Source organism: Felis catus, chromosome A1, assembly GCF_018350175.1.
Source record: "Felis catus isolate Fca126 chromosome A1, F.catus_Fca126_mat1.0, whole genome shotgun sequence".
NCBI lineage: Eukaryota > Metazoa > Chordata > Mammalia > Carnivora > Felidae > Felis > Felis catus.
In genome coordinates, this window is record NC_058368.1 from 209,480,184 (window position 1) to 209,497,042 (window position 16,859).

General features: G+C 36.3%; 1 protein-coding gene and 1 non-coding gene across 6 annotated transcripts in view; one reads left to right on the forward strand and one right to left on the reverse strand.

Annotated features, from left to right (window-relative positions):
- The window catches only part of NIPBL (NIPBL cohesin loading factor), a 200,364-nt gene that overhangs the window by 20,514 nt on the left and 162,991 nt on the right, over window positions 1-16,859 (reverse strand). For all 5 annotated transcript variants that reach the window (XM_023239001.2, XM_045038081.1, XM_045038085.1 and 2 more), the window contains 2 exons: window positions 4,400-4,508; window positions 2,737-2,873 (listed from right to left, as the gene is read on the reverse strand). In XM_023239001.2, coding sequence (XP_023094769.1) covers window positions 2,737-2,873; window positions 4,400-4,508 — 246 coding nt within the window. The remainder of the gene's footprint in view (window positions 1-2,736; window positions 2,874-4,399; window positions 4,509-16,859) is intronic.
- Window positions 1,394-1,495, forward strand: LOC111557040. Its single transcript, XR_002736788.1, has one exon. It is a non-coding gene; the product is annotated as a small nucleolar RNA U13 (small nucleolar RNA).

Genomic DNA, 16,859 nt, shown 5'->3' on the forward strand with positions numbered 1-16,859 from the left:
AAGTAAAAAAAATAAGTAAGATGAGTACTTCTAAGTAGCACAGAAACCTTGTCGTTCCTTGCTGTCTCCCACTCCCACGTGCTTTAAGCAACAAGGGATGAGTTACAGTGGGTCTAGGGAGCGAAGAGTTTTTGTCAAAATAAATTCATCTAACAGCTAAAATTTTACTTTGAATTACTCTTATCAGCCTAGAAAATCAAGTAAAAGAAGTATCTTAAAATCTAGAAGAAGAATTTAAAGACGGAAATCGTGAAAGAAAAGGACAAAAGAACATAATATGAAGATAAATATCTGAAATGATTATAACATAAGATGTTTCAACATCTAAAAAATTTAGACTAAAGAGTTTCAAAAAAAGGAAAGAAAAAGAGCCCCACCAATTCAAAGGTAAAATGGTCAAATGACGTATAAATATACATGTACACATACAGTCAAATCACAGATAATTAAGTACAATTGGTTAATATCATAAAAAAGATGCTCAATCTTCTTGGAAATCAAGGAAGGGAAAATGAAGCAAAATGAACTATTGCTTTGCACCTGACTGGCAAAGAGTGTAAAAATGACACAGATGGTCCTTCACTGGTTTCCAAAGAGGCTCTAAAACAAGTCCACCAGCAATCAGGAAAAATCTATTAAAAACCCAAAACCAGAACCAAAAGAACATTCCCTTCATCTAGCAAGTCCATCCCGTAGGATGTATCCCAAAGAATAAAAAGCACCAGTATTTAAAGGTATATGAATAGGAATGTTTGTTAAGGAATTGTTTTGTAGTCCCTATCAATAGGAAACAATGTAAATATCTGCCAAATTGGGAAATGGTTAAATGTATCATAGAATATCCATAAAATGGGTAATCTATACACATACAATACGTATATGTACGACAGGTATATAACATAATCGGATTCTTTAAAGTTTATTTATTTTGAGAGAGTCAGAGAGCATGAGTGGAAGAGGGGCAGAGGGAGAGAGAGGGAGAGAGAATCCCAAGCAGGCTCTGCACCTTCAGCCCAGAGCCCGACACAGGGCTGGATCCCATGAATCATGAGATCATGACCTGAGCCGAAATCAAGAGTCTGACCCTTAACTATCTGAACCACCTAGGCACTCCATAACCTGATTTTTAAAAACCCAGTCAACCAGTTATATATGTGTGCATGTGCACAATTACAGAAGCATGGATATAGTATGTAGGATAATCCAGGTTGTTTCTCCTGAGGTGAAGAAGAATAAAGATGGAGGTAGGGTACAAAAACCAAACATTTAAATGTGTCTAACACATAGGAGATGGCCTTATTTATATAAAAACTTCATGTGCGTGTATAAAACTTTCTAACATTCATCCTTCCTTTTGGCATACCTACAGGGTCAAATAAAAATATATTTATAGATCCTTTTGTAGTTCATAAGTGTGATGATTGGGTGTTCATGCTATTATGTGAAATGTGCCTCTCAAACCTTGTTACGACCTTGGCACATTACCCATCTGACATGATAAAAAGAACATTTATGTATGTCTGCATGCGAGTGTGCGCACTCGCACACACACACACACACACACACACAGAGATTACACAAAATGTTTTCAAAGTAATCTTGCTAAAAAAAAAAAAAAATACTGATTCAAACAAGGGCCATTTATGCAAGTTTCGTTATAGTCCTAGAAGCAAACAGACATGGGGTTGAATTCTAGCTTTGGGACTGGTCAGCTGTGTGATACTGGGCTAGTTATTTATATTCTCAAAACTTCAGTTCCTTATCTGTAAAGCTGAGATAATAATGATAATACTTCACAAGGTAAATGATATAATGTACGTAAAATTTTTCACTGTATTTGGCACTGTGTTCAATAAATATTAGCCATTATTATTGGCCATAGAATACATATTAATCAATTTATTTCTGAATTTAATACAAACCCTAAAGATAGAATTAGGGTCTCAGAAATTATTATAATGTTGTTTTTATACATATTTATCTTCTGGTTCTTAAAATTTCTCAGGACATCCTGAGGTTTTTCATCTAGAACTTCCTAATTTAGATCACCAGAAAACCCGACCACAGCAGCAAAACAAATCTTGTAGAGAAAACAGTTAAAATTAGCTCCTTAGGAACACTGGGGACATAGTAAGTAAAAGAAACTTTACATTTTAAAGTTTTTAGAATATTTCAAAATTTAGTGTTTGTTAACAAGCCATTTAACTCACCATGCTGTCATATAAACTGCTGGATTATTTTATATAAGCAATGTTTTATTTGATTTTCACATTTTATCTTAGAATAACAGAGTATGTGCAATATTAATTTAAAACAGCCACCTAACATCTCTGATATACTAGATTTTCCATATTCAACCTACTGATGTATTAGAAAATAAATATACTCAAAATATACTGAAATGACAAATGAAAAGCAAATTCAGAATCTAAAAGAGTAAATTTCTGAGTGAGAGGAAGTCTGCCTCATTCACTCTTGAGGTCTTAACAATAGTTACAACATTTAGGAAGCATTTAAAAAGCATTTAACTTGAGGAGGTTATGGAGAAATGAAGTCAGAACTTCATTTTTAATATATCAGAAAAATGATGTCTTATATAACTTGCCACAAATATTAGAACATATATTTGAGTACATGACACAGTCGATCATTTAAAATGTGGATGACACAATGTGAATTCTAAATTTAAAATACTACATGGTAAGACATAAAAAAAGAGGACAGCTCTATACTTACACTACATTTAGTGGTAAGGTATGGCTGCATAGTCATGGCATGCTTAACCATGAGCTGAGGTCTTATTTTGCTGAATAAGAACAAAGTGGTTATGCAAGCTACCAATCTTCCAGAATTCACACCTTTATTGTCAGAGTCTGGAAAAACAGAGAAATAAGATACTAAAATACGACAAGGCAGTGGAAATTATACAGATTATTTAAATTACTCAATATTATCCCCTGAACTGATTCAGTACATACTTCAATAAAAGATTAGCATTTCTTATGATACTAGACTTCCTACATTTTTTTTTATTATACATATTACATACATTAAGAATAAAAGACCAAAGAGGCTCCACTATGCAAGGCAAATTTTACACTGAGTGGTGGAGGACTGAAGTTAAAAAAAATAGAATGAGTTAAGAAGTTTAGGAATGGGCTTTTGGGAATAAACATGGTGTTTCTTGTATCTAAAAATGGATGGAAGTCAGTATGGGCAAGTTAGCAAAGCAGGACAAAAGCAATTTAGCTGAGGTGATACCGTGTTTGAAGGCACTGGGAAAAAAGCAAAGCTGCAGCGGGAGAAGAATGTTAAAAGACTGGAGTGACAAATTAAGAAGCTGGACCAGGGCTACATCAGAAAGGTAAACCCACTGCTGCTCCAGTGGGAGGAAAATGCTGTTAGTTAGGAGATACAATGGTTCTTAGGAGGCAAATTAGTTTTTAGAAGAGATTAACAATTTTCAACATTAAGTGACAACAGTATCACCCTTAAAATCTAGGAGAGGCAAAAATAAGGGAAACAGAACTAGGAGATAAAAAGAAAAAGAGGTACACATGGAAAATGAAAAAAAAAGTTAAAGAAAAAAAAGGCATAAAAATATAAAAGATACCACCAATTTCCTTAGGTGCCATCATGGTACCTCTGCAAGAGGCAACTGGCCCCCAATTCTGGAGGATGACCAAGGCTGACTAGTGTTCCTCATCAATGTACATTAGGAGATGGGAAGTAATGTTAGTCTTGGGTGCTTTAAGTAAGAGATTATCAATTATAGCTTTTACAGTTTTATATATTTACTTATAATCTGATTAATAGCTTCAGATTTGTGACTGTTAAATAATGTAATAGATAATATAAAATATTAAGCATTTAAGGAATTTGTCAATTTAAAAAATATTAGCTGCTTTATCTAGCTCAAGATTAAGCACATTTTACATAACAATTATAAATGATATTAGGAATGTACTACAAATCTTTTAAAAACATTTTTATAATAGTTAAAACAGTTTCATTTTGAGAGAAAGTTTTTTATCATTTAAAAGATACCAAACAGTTTTAGGATGAGTGCAACTAACTAAATATATATTAGCCCCTGGACTTTTACGTCTGTACAACATGACATCTAAAAGATAATGTAGAAGAGATGAGGCCTAGGCTTTTATTATACTGCTCTAGGTAATCTTAGTTAACCTAAACAATATAATCTAGGATGTAACACCAAATGAACAACAACACAAAAAAAAAAACCAACCAAACAAAAAAACCCCACCTTCATTTAAAAGTGAAGTAGTTAATTATTAGGCTAAGCAGAACCAGAGGCAAAATTGAGAAATGTGCCCAAAGTATTTTAAAATATCTTATAAAATCAACTTAATGACCAATATATAAAATGTCTTACCAGCTAGAGATTCCTCATATTTAAGAATGTGCTCAACTAGGTTATCAACAAGTTGAGTACAAGCTTTCTTCACAGGTTTATATGAGGAATCCTCTTCGGACTTCAACAACTATATATGTATATATATAAAAAAAAAATCCCAGTATAATTATTCATTAGGCAATAATAATATAAACGCATTAAATGTGTCCATAATAAGCTTTTCAATTTGTCATTAACAATATGGAAAATGCAAATAAACAAAAATATATAGCAAATGTTTTAAAATATCTTAAAACCAGTAATTTATAAATACTTTCAAGCAATGTTAGTATGGAGTATTTAAATTGCTGTGTGTAGGAACTGAGGTACGATATGAGAGAAATGAGAAAGGTGACCTTCCTTAATGCCCAATGCTAGTTGAAATATTTTAAAGAATTAGAATTCTATTCCTCATTATTTCAAATCCTTTGATATCTCAAAAAAGTAAGAGTTAATTATACTTTCTATATAATTATAACGTCATCTGAATTGCATCTTAAATTTTAAAATTATAAAATTGTAAAACATAAGGCTAGATTTCTTTTCTGTATTATCCTTTGCCAAACTATGAATAAACAATGTTAGAAAAGTGTTGGGAATGATGAGATGAGGAGAAAAGATCGGTCTAACTATGGCCAAAAAGTAAAACCAATTCAAACTTTTACAAGCACAGGTCAGTTGTAAAGTCATCTAAGGTATATGTTTTCTTAATACAGATTAGCAAATACAACTTTGGGCTATAAAGAAGTTGAAGTGTATATGTGATTTTCATGAAGAGTTCCAGTGCTGTCCAATATAACTTGCTGCAGTGATGGAAATGTTCTGTATCTGTGCTGTCCAATATGGTTGCCACAAGACAAATGCAGCTACTGAACACATGAAATGTGGCTAGTACGCCTGAGGAGTTAAAATTAAATACAAATAAAAATTCAAATTAAGTTTAAAAAACACATGTGGCTAATATTGGAAAGCTCAAGTTTAAACCTTCACTACAAGATGCATGAATGATTCAAACAGTTGACAGCAATCAGAATAACATAATGCATACACTGCCCTCATCCTCTTCAATTTAAAGAAAGAAAGAAAATTTCAATTTTTAGTTTTTTCTCTGTACAGCAAATTCTCCTTGTCCTGCTCTATAACTCAATTCCTTAAGCAGCTATTAAAACTGCATGCTAGCCTCTTCCAGGCAGGAGCAGAAAATAATCCCCTCTTGTTTTTTCATCTCCAAGATATAAAGTGTACACAATAGTATAAATACATATTGCTATGTGCCCTTTTAAGTGATTTACTTACTGTGAACCCAACTCAAAAACATTTCCATAAACCTTTATTTCCCAATGCACTCCCCTTTCCCTTATTCCATCTTTCTGTTTCACTTCAAGGTAACCATTATCAGGAATTTTATAATTTTTTTTTGCTTAAAAAATGGTGTCAGCTGTATACTGTTCATAATTTTGCTTCATTTTCAACTTTCTAAAAGGTATTATAGTGGACGTAGTCTTCTGTAGTCTTGCCTTGTTCACTCAACATTATGTCCCTAACTGTAATCCAGGTTGTTGCAAATGACTACATTTTATTCATTTGAACTGCTATACAATAGCTACTGTGTGTCAATATTGCAATTAATTGATCTATTCTGAAGACAGGTTAATTACACTTTTTTAGTGGCACTAGCACGAGCACTCTTTTTATCTGTCTCCTGGCACACATATGCGAGGTTTTCTTGGGTATATACCTTCAAGTGGAACTGCTAGGTCACAGGATATATAAATGTTAACTTTATGAAATAATGCTATATTTTTTCAATTTGGTTGTATTTTCTCAGTTAGTAGTAAAGAGATATGTTTAATCCATGTCTTCTCCCTCATTTGCTATCACCTGATTTCTCAATTTTTGCCAATGAAATGGGTGTAAGATATAGTGCTGATTTGTATTTCCCATATTAATAACGAGGTTGAACACCCTATAGGCCATATATGCTATTTCTTGTATGAAATGCCTAATCATGACTTTTACCTATTTTCCTACTTGGAAAATTATGTCGATTTGTAGGAGAGGAGTTCTTCACATACTCTAAGGATCCTTTCTTACACATGTGTATCAAATATCATTTCCTAGTTTGTGACTTGTGTTAAGATGTCTTTTGATTAAAAAATTGTACTTCATTCTAATGCAATGAAATTCATCAATCTTTTAAGGTTAATGGTTTTGGAACTTGTTTAAGAAATCCTTTAGAAATCTTTCCCTACAGAAAGGTCAAAAATATATTCACATATATTTTCTTCTAAAAGTTTTAAAGATTTTCTTTAATCTAATATGATGTGATTACTGAGTTAAAGTAGCAATCAATTCTTTCTTTTTTAATTTATATTCAGGTTAGTTAACATACAGTGTAGTTTTGGCTTCGGAAATAGAACCCAGTGATTCATCTCTTACATATGACACCCGGCCCTCAAAAAGTATCCTCAGTAACGCCTGTTACCCATTCAACACCCCCTGCCCAGCAATCCTGTTTGTTCTTTATACTTAAGAGTCTCTTAATGGTTTGCCTCCCTGTTTTTATCTTATTTTTCCTTCCCTTATGATCATCTGTTGAGATTCTCAAATTCCACGGGTGAAATCATATATCTTTCTCTATTTTGCTTAGCATAGTATCCTCCAGTTCCACCCATGTTGTTGCAAATGGCAAGATTTCATTCTTTTTCATCACTAAGTAGTATTCCATTGTGTGTGTGTGTGTGTACACACCGCATCTTCTTTATCCATTCGTCAGGTAATGGACATTTGGGCTCTTTCCATAATTTGGTGACTGTTGATAGTGCTGCTATAAAACACTGGGGTACATGGGCCCCTTCAAATCAGCATTTCTGTATATTTTGGATAAATTCCTAGCAGTACAACTGCTGGGTCATAAGGTAGTTCTATCTAAAAAAAAAAAAAAAATTCCTTATGGATAAGCCAATTTTCCCAGCCCTATTTACTGATAAGTCTATCTTTCTCCCCATTAACTGCAGTGCCACTTTTGTTTTATAGTAAGTATACCCCTTCTATGTGGAGGCTGATTTCTGGGCTCTGCATCTTGTTCCTTTGGTCCATTTAGTACCACACTATCTTAACTACTGTATCCTTAAAACTGAGTCCTTATATTTGGTTAGGCAAGGTAGTGCTCCTGCATTTTCAGACATGACAACTGTCTTCAGTTCTTTGCTTTTCCACATATATTTTACAATCATCTCAACATATCTATGACTATTTTTTTCCTTTCTTTTTCATTTTTTATGGTATTCTTCTTTTTCTTCTTCTTTTTTTTAAGCAGGCTCCACACCCAATGTGGGGCTCGAACTCATGACCCTGAGATCAAGAGCCACATGCTCTACTGAGCCAGCCAGGGGCCCCTGATGACTATTTTTTTTTCTTTTTTTATGAGATCTCGCTGAACATTTTTCCATTTTGCATGATTTTCATTTTAGTTTGTAGTTACTGTCATATTTTATTCCGAGCTTATTGGAAGTTATCATTCAAAGGCATTAAATGTTATCAAAAATTTTCCCTGTGTCCCTGAAATGACTACTTATTTCTTCTTCTTTAGTGTTAAATCACACACACACACACACACACACACACACACACACACACACACACACACACACACACTGATGTTAAACCAGCATTACACTTACACATGCATAAATGCATGTATATACATAAAAAGATGTGTGCACACACACACACATCTTTATACATCTTATTTTTGATACATTTCAAAGTAAATTGTAGACAATATACTCCCCCCCTCCTTTTCCCTTTCAAGATAAAATTTACATGAAATGACTTATATATTTGCTCAGTTTTGTTAAGTGCATTCATCATTACAACTCAAACTCCTATCAGGATACAGATCATAAAAAAACAAAAAACATTAAAAGGGGCGCCTGGGTGGTTCAGTTGGTTATGTGTCCAACTCTTGATCTCAGCTCAGGTCTTGATCTCAGGATTGTGAGTTCAAGCCCTATGCTGGGTTCCATGCTAGGTGTGAAGCTTACTTAAAAAAAAAAAAAAAATACAGAACAGTGATCTACATCTTTAGCTTATATCAGAATCATCTGGAGAGACCATTAAAACACAGAATGATGGGCCCACCTTAGAGTTATTGAGGTAAAGCCTTAGAACTCATATTTCTAACAAGTTGCAGGTAATTTCAGTAACTTTTAGAACCACTAATATAGACCATTACCATTATCCCTGAAAATTCCCTCATGTTGGGGCACCTGGGTGGCTCAGTCAGTTATGCGCCTGACTTCGGCTCAGGTCATGATCTCACAGTTCATGGGGTTGAGCCCCACATAGGGCTCTATGCTGACAGTCTGGAGCCTAGAGCCTGCTTTGCTGCGTCTCCCTCTCTCTCTGCCCCTCCCCCACTCCCTCTCTGTCTCTCTGAAAAATAAAACATTAAAAAGGAAAGAAAGAAAGAAAGAAAGAAAGAAAGAAAGAAAGAAAGAAAGAAAGAAAGAAAGAGAGAGAAAGAGAGAGAGAGAGAGAGAGAGAGAGAAAGAAAGAAAGAAAGAAAGAAAGAAAGAAAGAAAGAAAGAAAGAAAGAAAAAAAGAAAGTTCCTTCATGTTACTTTCCAGTCAATCTCTGAATCCAGCAATCGCTCTTCTGAGTTTTTCAGATACAGATTAATTTTGCCTCTCCTAGAACTTCATATAGATGGAATCAGAATATGTACTGTTCTGTGTAAGGCTTCCTTCACTCTGCATAATATTTTTATTGTGCTCAAGTTGTATGTATCATCAGTTTGTTTCTTTACGATGTGAATACTATTAAATTGTGAGGCTATATCATTATTTTTATCCATTCACTGGTTGACAGAGACGGTATTTGATTATAAACAGAAACGAAACTGCTCCTTAAACACTTTACTTAGAAATCTCCTCAGCTAAATATCCAATTTCATGCTTGAAGTTCTACCTTTCACAAAACACTAGAACAAGAACACAGCTCAGCCAAGTTCTTTGCCTCTTTATAACAAGGACTGCCTTTTCTCTGTTGTCCAATAGCAAGTTCCTCATTTCTACCTGAGACCTTATCAAAATGGCCTTTACTGTCCATATTTCTACCAACATTCTGTACAAGATTGTATTTATTCTCTAAGAAGACAAAAGCTTTCCCTACAGCTTCTTTTCTCTCTGAGCCCTCATCAGAACTGCCTTTAAATGTCTCTTCATAGCGGTATCAGCTTCTTCTAGTATGCACCTCAAAACTTTGCTAGTCTCTACTGATTACCCAATTCCAAAGCCACTTTCACATTATTTGTTTCAGCAGCATCTTACTTTTGGTTCCAATTTCTGTCTTAGCTTGGTCTTAGCTTCCAATTTCTGTCTTTGCTGCTATAACAAATACCACATACTAGGTGGTATGAGAAATTTATTTCTCATAGTTCTGGAATCAAGGTGCCAGCATATTCCGATGAAGATCCTCATTCTGGCTTGCAGATGGCTGTTTTCTTATGTCCTCATTTGGCAGAGAGCAGACAGATCTCTCTTGTGTCTCTTCTTAGGAGGGTACTATTCTGATTCATGCTGGCTCCACCCTCATTACCTAATGATCTCTCAAAAGCTCCACTTCCTAATATCACACTAGGGATTAAGCTTCAACATATGAAGTTTGGAGACATATAAACATTCCATAGCATTCTCTGAGAAATCCTCTTGAGGAAGGAGTCCCATACTCTATGGAAAATATACTGTTAATCTTTTCCCCAACTTTCCCCAAAAGGACCTATGGTCCTTTATCAGGTTAACTGTACATTGGAGAAAAGGAAATTATCAGACCTTTTAGGGATTATTAGATGCTGGTTCTGAACTGACACTAATTCCAAGAGACCCTAAAGATCGCTGTGGCTCAGAGTGAAGGGTGGGTGATTAGAGGTCTGGTGGTCAATGGAGGTATAACTCTTGTCTGTTTCAGAGTGAGTCCAGTGGATCCCCAAACTCATCTTATGATTATTTCCAAGTACCAAAACACAAAATTGGAATAAATATACTCAGCAGTTGACAGAATTCCTACATTGGTTCTTTGATCTGTGTAGTGAGGGTTATTACGGTGGGAAAGGCCAAGTGGAAACCATGAACCAGGAAAATAGTAAGTCAAAATACTACATTACACCAGGGACTATTGAGATTAGTGCTATCATCAAAGACTGGAAGGATGCAAGGATGATAATTCCCACCAGATTCTCATTCAGCTCGCTCATTTGGCCTGGGCAGTAGACAGATGGATCTTGGGGAATGACAGTGGATTCACATAAGCTTAACGGGTAGTGATTCCAACTGCAGCTGCTGTACCAGATAAGGTATTATTACTTGAGCAAATTAATACATTCTTTGGTTACCTGGCACCTTCTGGCAGATGCTTTTTTCTCCATCCCCATCAAAGCCCACCAGAAGCACTTTGCTATCAGCAGGCAAGGCCAGCAATACACTGACTGCACTGCCCTACCTCGGGCGTATATTAACTCTCCAGTCCTATGTTATAATTCAGTTTGCAGGATCTTGATTACCTTTCCCTTTAATAAGATTATCACAGTGGTTCATTACATTGATGATATTATGCTGACTATACTTGGTGAGCAAAAAGTAGCAACCACTCTAGACTTATTGATAAGACTTGTATGTGTCAGAGGGTAGGGAAATAAATCCAACAAAATTCAGGGTTCTTCTATTTCAGTGAAATTGCTGGGGTCCTAGTGGTGTGGGCTCTGTTAAGCTATCCCTTCTAAAGTGAAGGATAAGTTGTTGCATCTGGCGTCTCCTATGTATAACCAAAAAAAAAGAGGCACAATGGCTAGTGGGCTTTGGAGTTTGGAGGCAACAAATTCCTCATTTGGGTGTATTACTCTGGCTCATTTACTGAGTGACCCAAGATGCTGCCTGTGCTGAGAGGGGCCCAGAACAGAAGAAGGCTGTGCAAGAGATCCAGGCTGCTATGCAAGTTGTTCTGCAGCATGGGTCAGATGATCCAATAGATCCAATGGTACTTTAAGTGTCAGTGGCAGATAGGGATACTGTTTCAAGTCTCTGGCAGGACCCCATAGGTGGACTGCATGCAGTACAAGCCCTTAGGATTTTGGAGCAAAGCATTATCGTCCTCCATGAATAACTACTCTCCTTTTGAAAAAGAGCTCTTGGCCTCTACTGGGCCTTAGCAGATAACTGAATGCTTAGCCATGAGCCACCAAATTACCATGTGATCTGAGTTGCCCATCATGAACTGGGTATTACCTGACTCACCAAGACATAAAATTGGGTACACACAGCAGCAGCATCAAACAGAAGCGGTATATATGTGACTGGGTGAGAGCACATCTAAAGGGTATAAGTAAATTACACGAAGAAGCAGCCCAAATGTCTATGGGTTCCTATTCCTGCTATACTTGCCTTTCTCTCTTCCAGCCTGTACCTATGGCTTCGTGGGGAATTCCCGGAGATCAACTCACAAGGAAGAGAAGACTTAGGCCTGGTTTATAAATGGGTCTGCACAATATGTAGGACCATTCCAAAGTGGACATTTTGTAGCACCATCGCCTCTGTCTGGGACATCCTTGAAGGACAGTGGTGAAGGGAAATTCCCCCACTGAACAGAACTACGAGCAGTGCACCTGGCTATTCACTTTGCTTGGAAGAAGGAATGACCAGATATGTGATTACATATTGGTTCATGGGCTATGGCCAATGGTTTGGCTGGATGGTTAGGGACTTGGAAGGAAGATGATTAGAAAGTTAGTGACAAGGAAATTTAGGAAAGAGGCATGTGGATAGATATCTCTGAATGCATATAAAATATAAGGGTATTTATGTCCCACACGAATGTTCACCAAAAGATGACCTCAGCAGAGGAGGATTTAAATAATCAAGTGGACTGGAGGACTCATTCCGTAGGTACCTTCTCTGAGGATATCAGCCTCTCTCCCCAACTACTCTTGTTCTTGCTCAATGCACTCATGAACAAACTGTCCATGGTGGCAGGGATGGTGGTTACACATGGATTCAGGAACACAGATTTCTGTTCGGGAAGGCCAATGTGGCTGGCCCATGGCCACTGCTGAGTGCCAATCTGTCAGCAGTAGAGACCAACACCAAATCCCTGATGAGGAACCACTGAACCATTCCCTGGATGAACAGTCAGTTACTTTGTAAGCACGTTGATTACACTGGCAGATTTCCATAATGGAAGGGGCAGCATTTTGTTCTTACTGGAACAGATGCTTACGGTGGATACAGATTTGCCTTCTCTTCATGCAGTGCTTCTGCCAAAACTACCACTTGTAGCTGTATTAGAATGCCTTATCCACTGTCATGGTATTCTACACAGCATTACTTTTTATCAATCAAGGAGCTGGCTTGATAGAACATGGAATGGCCTTTTCAAGACTCAGGTATAGCACCAGATAGGTGGCAATATCTTGCATGGATGAGGCAAGATTCTACAGGAGGCTCTATATGCTCTGAATCAGCATCCAATATATGGCGCTGTTTAGCCCATTACCAGGATTCACAGTCTAGGAATTTTCAAGGGGTGGAAATGGGAGGGGCATCACTCACAATTAACTCCTAGTGACCCACTAGCAAAATTTTCACTTCTGGCAACTTTATGCTTTGCTGACCTATAGGTCTTAGCTCCAAAAGGAGCTTCTACTGGGAAACACAACAATAATCCCACTGAACTGGAAGTCAAGACTGTGACACAACTACTTTGGGCTCCTCATTCCTCTGAATCAACAGACAAAGAAAGGAATCAGGGTACTATCTGGAGTGACTGATCCTGACTACCAAGGAGAGACTGGACTAATACTCTATAATGGAAGTAAGGAAGAGTCTGTCTGGAATACAGGAGATCCTTTAGGACAACTCTTAGAATTACCATCTTCTGTGATTAAAGACAATGGAAAACTATAACAACCCAATTCAGGCAGGACTACTAATGGTACAGACCCTTCATGAATGAAGGTATGGGTCACCCCACCATAATGAAAACCAGGTGAGGTACTTGTTGAAGGCGAAGGGAATACAGAGAGTAGGCAGTAGAAGAAGGCAGCTATGACCACATTACAAGGTATAGAAGTGAGAATTTTAGTTGTCATAAGCATTTCCTACTTATTTTGTTATGAATAGTGTGTGTGTGTGTGTGTGTGTGTGTGTGTGTGTGTGCGCGTGTGTGTGTGTGTGTCCAGAGACAGAGGAGAAGAGAAGAGGAGTGGAGAAAGAGCAAATAACGCCCCCTCCCCGCCTTTTTTTACCCCAGTCTGACACCATGGCTCCCTCCCACTGCTCACTTTTTCTCCCCTTTTATTCCCCTACCATATGACATAAAAAGTATGGACTTCATATCATAGTAGTTAAGTGTCGTTAATTATAGTATTTAAGTTACTGGGTATCAGGAGAAGAGTAAACATCACTCAAGGACTTTACTTTTTCTTATGGGAAAGATGTTAGTGCATTTTCAGTTCTATGCAGGATAGCTGTATCATGTTAGATGGAACTATGATCTCATTGTTGTTATTTGGAAATGAAGTATGGTTTAAAGAGATATACACAGGTGCCATGTTGACAAAGGGGATGTGTGATAGTTAATTTTATGTGTCAACTTGACTAGGTCAAGGGATACCTGATTATTTGGTTAAACATCACTTCTGGGTTAAAAAAAAAAAAATTCTGAGTACTGGTGAGGGTGTTTCTAGATGCGATTCGCACCTGAATTCATGGACTCAGTAAAGCAGATCACCCTCTCCAATGTGGGTGGTCATCACACAATCGGCTGAGGGCCTGAATAGAACACAAGGTAGACAAAGGAGGAAATCAACTATTCTCTGACTACCTGAGTTGGGACATCAGTCTCCTCTTGCACTCAAATTGGGATTTATACCATCAGCTACCCTGGTTCAGGCCTTCAGATACAAACTAAACTATACCCAGGGGCTCTTCTAAGCCTCCAGCTTGCAGACAGCCTCCATAACTGAATGAACCAATTCCTTGCAATAAATCCTTTTCTCTCTCCTCCTCTCAGTATTCTATTGGTTCTCCTTCTCTGGAGAACCCAATACATGTCCCTTCCATGTCAATTCCTGGCCCTCTGAAACGACTCCTTTGAGTTTTTCCAATATAGATGAGTTTTAGCCTCTCCTAGAACTTCATATAAATGGAATCAGAATATGACTCTTATGTGTAAGTCTTCTTTACTCTGTGTAATGTTTTCATTATTCATCTAAGTTGCTGTATGTTTCAGTAGTCTGTTCCTTTATGATGTGGAGTACTATTAAATTATATGAATATATTAGTTTTCCTAATCATCCATTGGTTGTTAAAGTTTTGACTGTAAACTTTAAGGAGATCTCATTTTAGATTACAAAGGCCAGGAATGCATGAAATATGGGTTATTCAAGGTTTTTCATTGCTTATATTTTCTTATAAACTAAAAAAGGACCATTGAGTGGCACTAGAAAATCAATTCAATTTCTGTGTACCCTGTCATAGTGGTTTAAACTAAATGGACTACTGTTTAGAAAAAAGAAAAAAATCTATCTACCTAAGGACTTTCATGATAGAAATTTTTCTTTTATGTGCTATCGAAAAATGACAAAAACCTATGGAATCATTAAAAGTTTTAAAACTATGAATTCATTAAAGGTTATAAATTATAGGGAACAAATCTGCATATATTTAAAGTGTGTGTATACATAGCATACTAACAAAATTTAGTTGGTAGACAGAGTTTGGGGCATGTCTGAATTTGAAGGTGTTTCATATAGTACTCTAAGTTTCCCTAAAAAAAAAAAAAAAAAAAAAAAAAAAAAAAAAAAAAAAAAAAGAAAGAAAGAAAGAAAGAAAGAAAAAATAAAAAAACTTCCATGAATTGGAAATCAATGACCTATAAGAAACTCACTCAACACAAAAACAATAAAAATGAGAAATAGCAGAAACTAAAGAGAATGGAATATGTAAATGAGCTCATGTGGACATAGTTAAGTATGCTAATTCTTTTTTAGAAAAACGTTTATTTTTTGAGAGAGCACGCAAGCAGGGGAGGGGCACAGAGAGAGAGAAAGAGAGAGAATCTCAAGTAGGCTGTATGGTGCCAGTGCAGAGCCCGACATGGGGCTCAATCCCATGAACTGTGAGATCATGACCTGAGCCCAAATCAAGAGTCAGATGCTGAATGGAATGAGCCACCCAGGCATCTGGTGCTCATTATTCTTTAAAAAGAAAAAAAAAAAAGAAGGGGTGGGTTTGGTGCTCGGGTGGCTCAGTCGGTTAAGCGTTCAACTTCGGCTCAGGTCATGATCTCATGGTTCATGGGCTTGAGCCCTGTGTTGGGTTCTGTGCTGACTGCTCAGAGCCTGGAAACTGCTTCAGATTCTGTGTCTCTCTCTGTGCCACTCCCCTGCTTGCACTCTCTCTCTCTCTCTCAAAAATAATCATTTAAAAATTAAAAAAACAACTTTTTTTTAAACTCTACCCACAACATGGGGCTTAAACTCATGACCCTGAGATCAAGAGATACATGCTCTATCAACTGAGCCAGCCAGGTGCCCCCATGTGTGCTAATTATTCTTGACTCAAGAATTTCCAATGATTCTTCTAGTAGTACATTCTCTATATTCTTCCTAGCCTCTCAAAATTTATGCATGTATGTTGCTACAACCATTAAGAGTGGTTACGTCTCTGTTAACGTGTATCTATATTAAATATTTTTTAGCTTTACTTCTTTCATTAAACTAAATTCTGCTAGTCTAATAACTATCACAAAGTCACAGTGTCATTGGCAAACTAAACTTGTCAGAAACTAAAGAAGTTACATAATACTGAGAAAGGATTAAAGGACTGAATGAACAACTAGCTAAAGAAGACTAGAAAGTAAAGATATAAGAAACATAAAACTTACTGCTAAGAGATTATAAATCTAGTCATCTCCTTTCTGTTTTCAATTTGCCAATAATATATACAGATATTATCTTAGATCCTTTTTTGGAATACTAAATAATGACATTTCTGACAGCTACAATTAATTCTTACTCATTTATTGTAATTATTAAATGAAATATGTGGTTGTAGAGTCTTCTAGAAATTATTATGTCCCCTTTGGAATAATGGCTGACATAAATGTAACTAAGATAGTTACAAGGCTCTGTAATACAGAGCTAATTATTTGACTTAGGAGGGAAATGATACCAAATATATTATGTAAAATTATGAAATAAAAGATGATTTATGGAAGACGATTTAGGAAGAGAGCCTAAGATATCATAGATTGAAGAATATAAGCAAATACCATGAAGATGTTTAAAAAAGGCATCTTAAAATTTTTTTTAAAGCAACATATTACTCCACACCATCAGATGGCTAAACTTAAAAATACTGACAAAAACCAAGAGTATTGGTG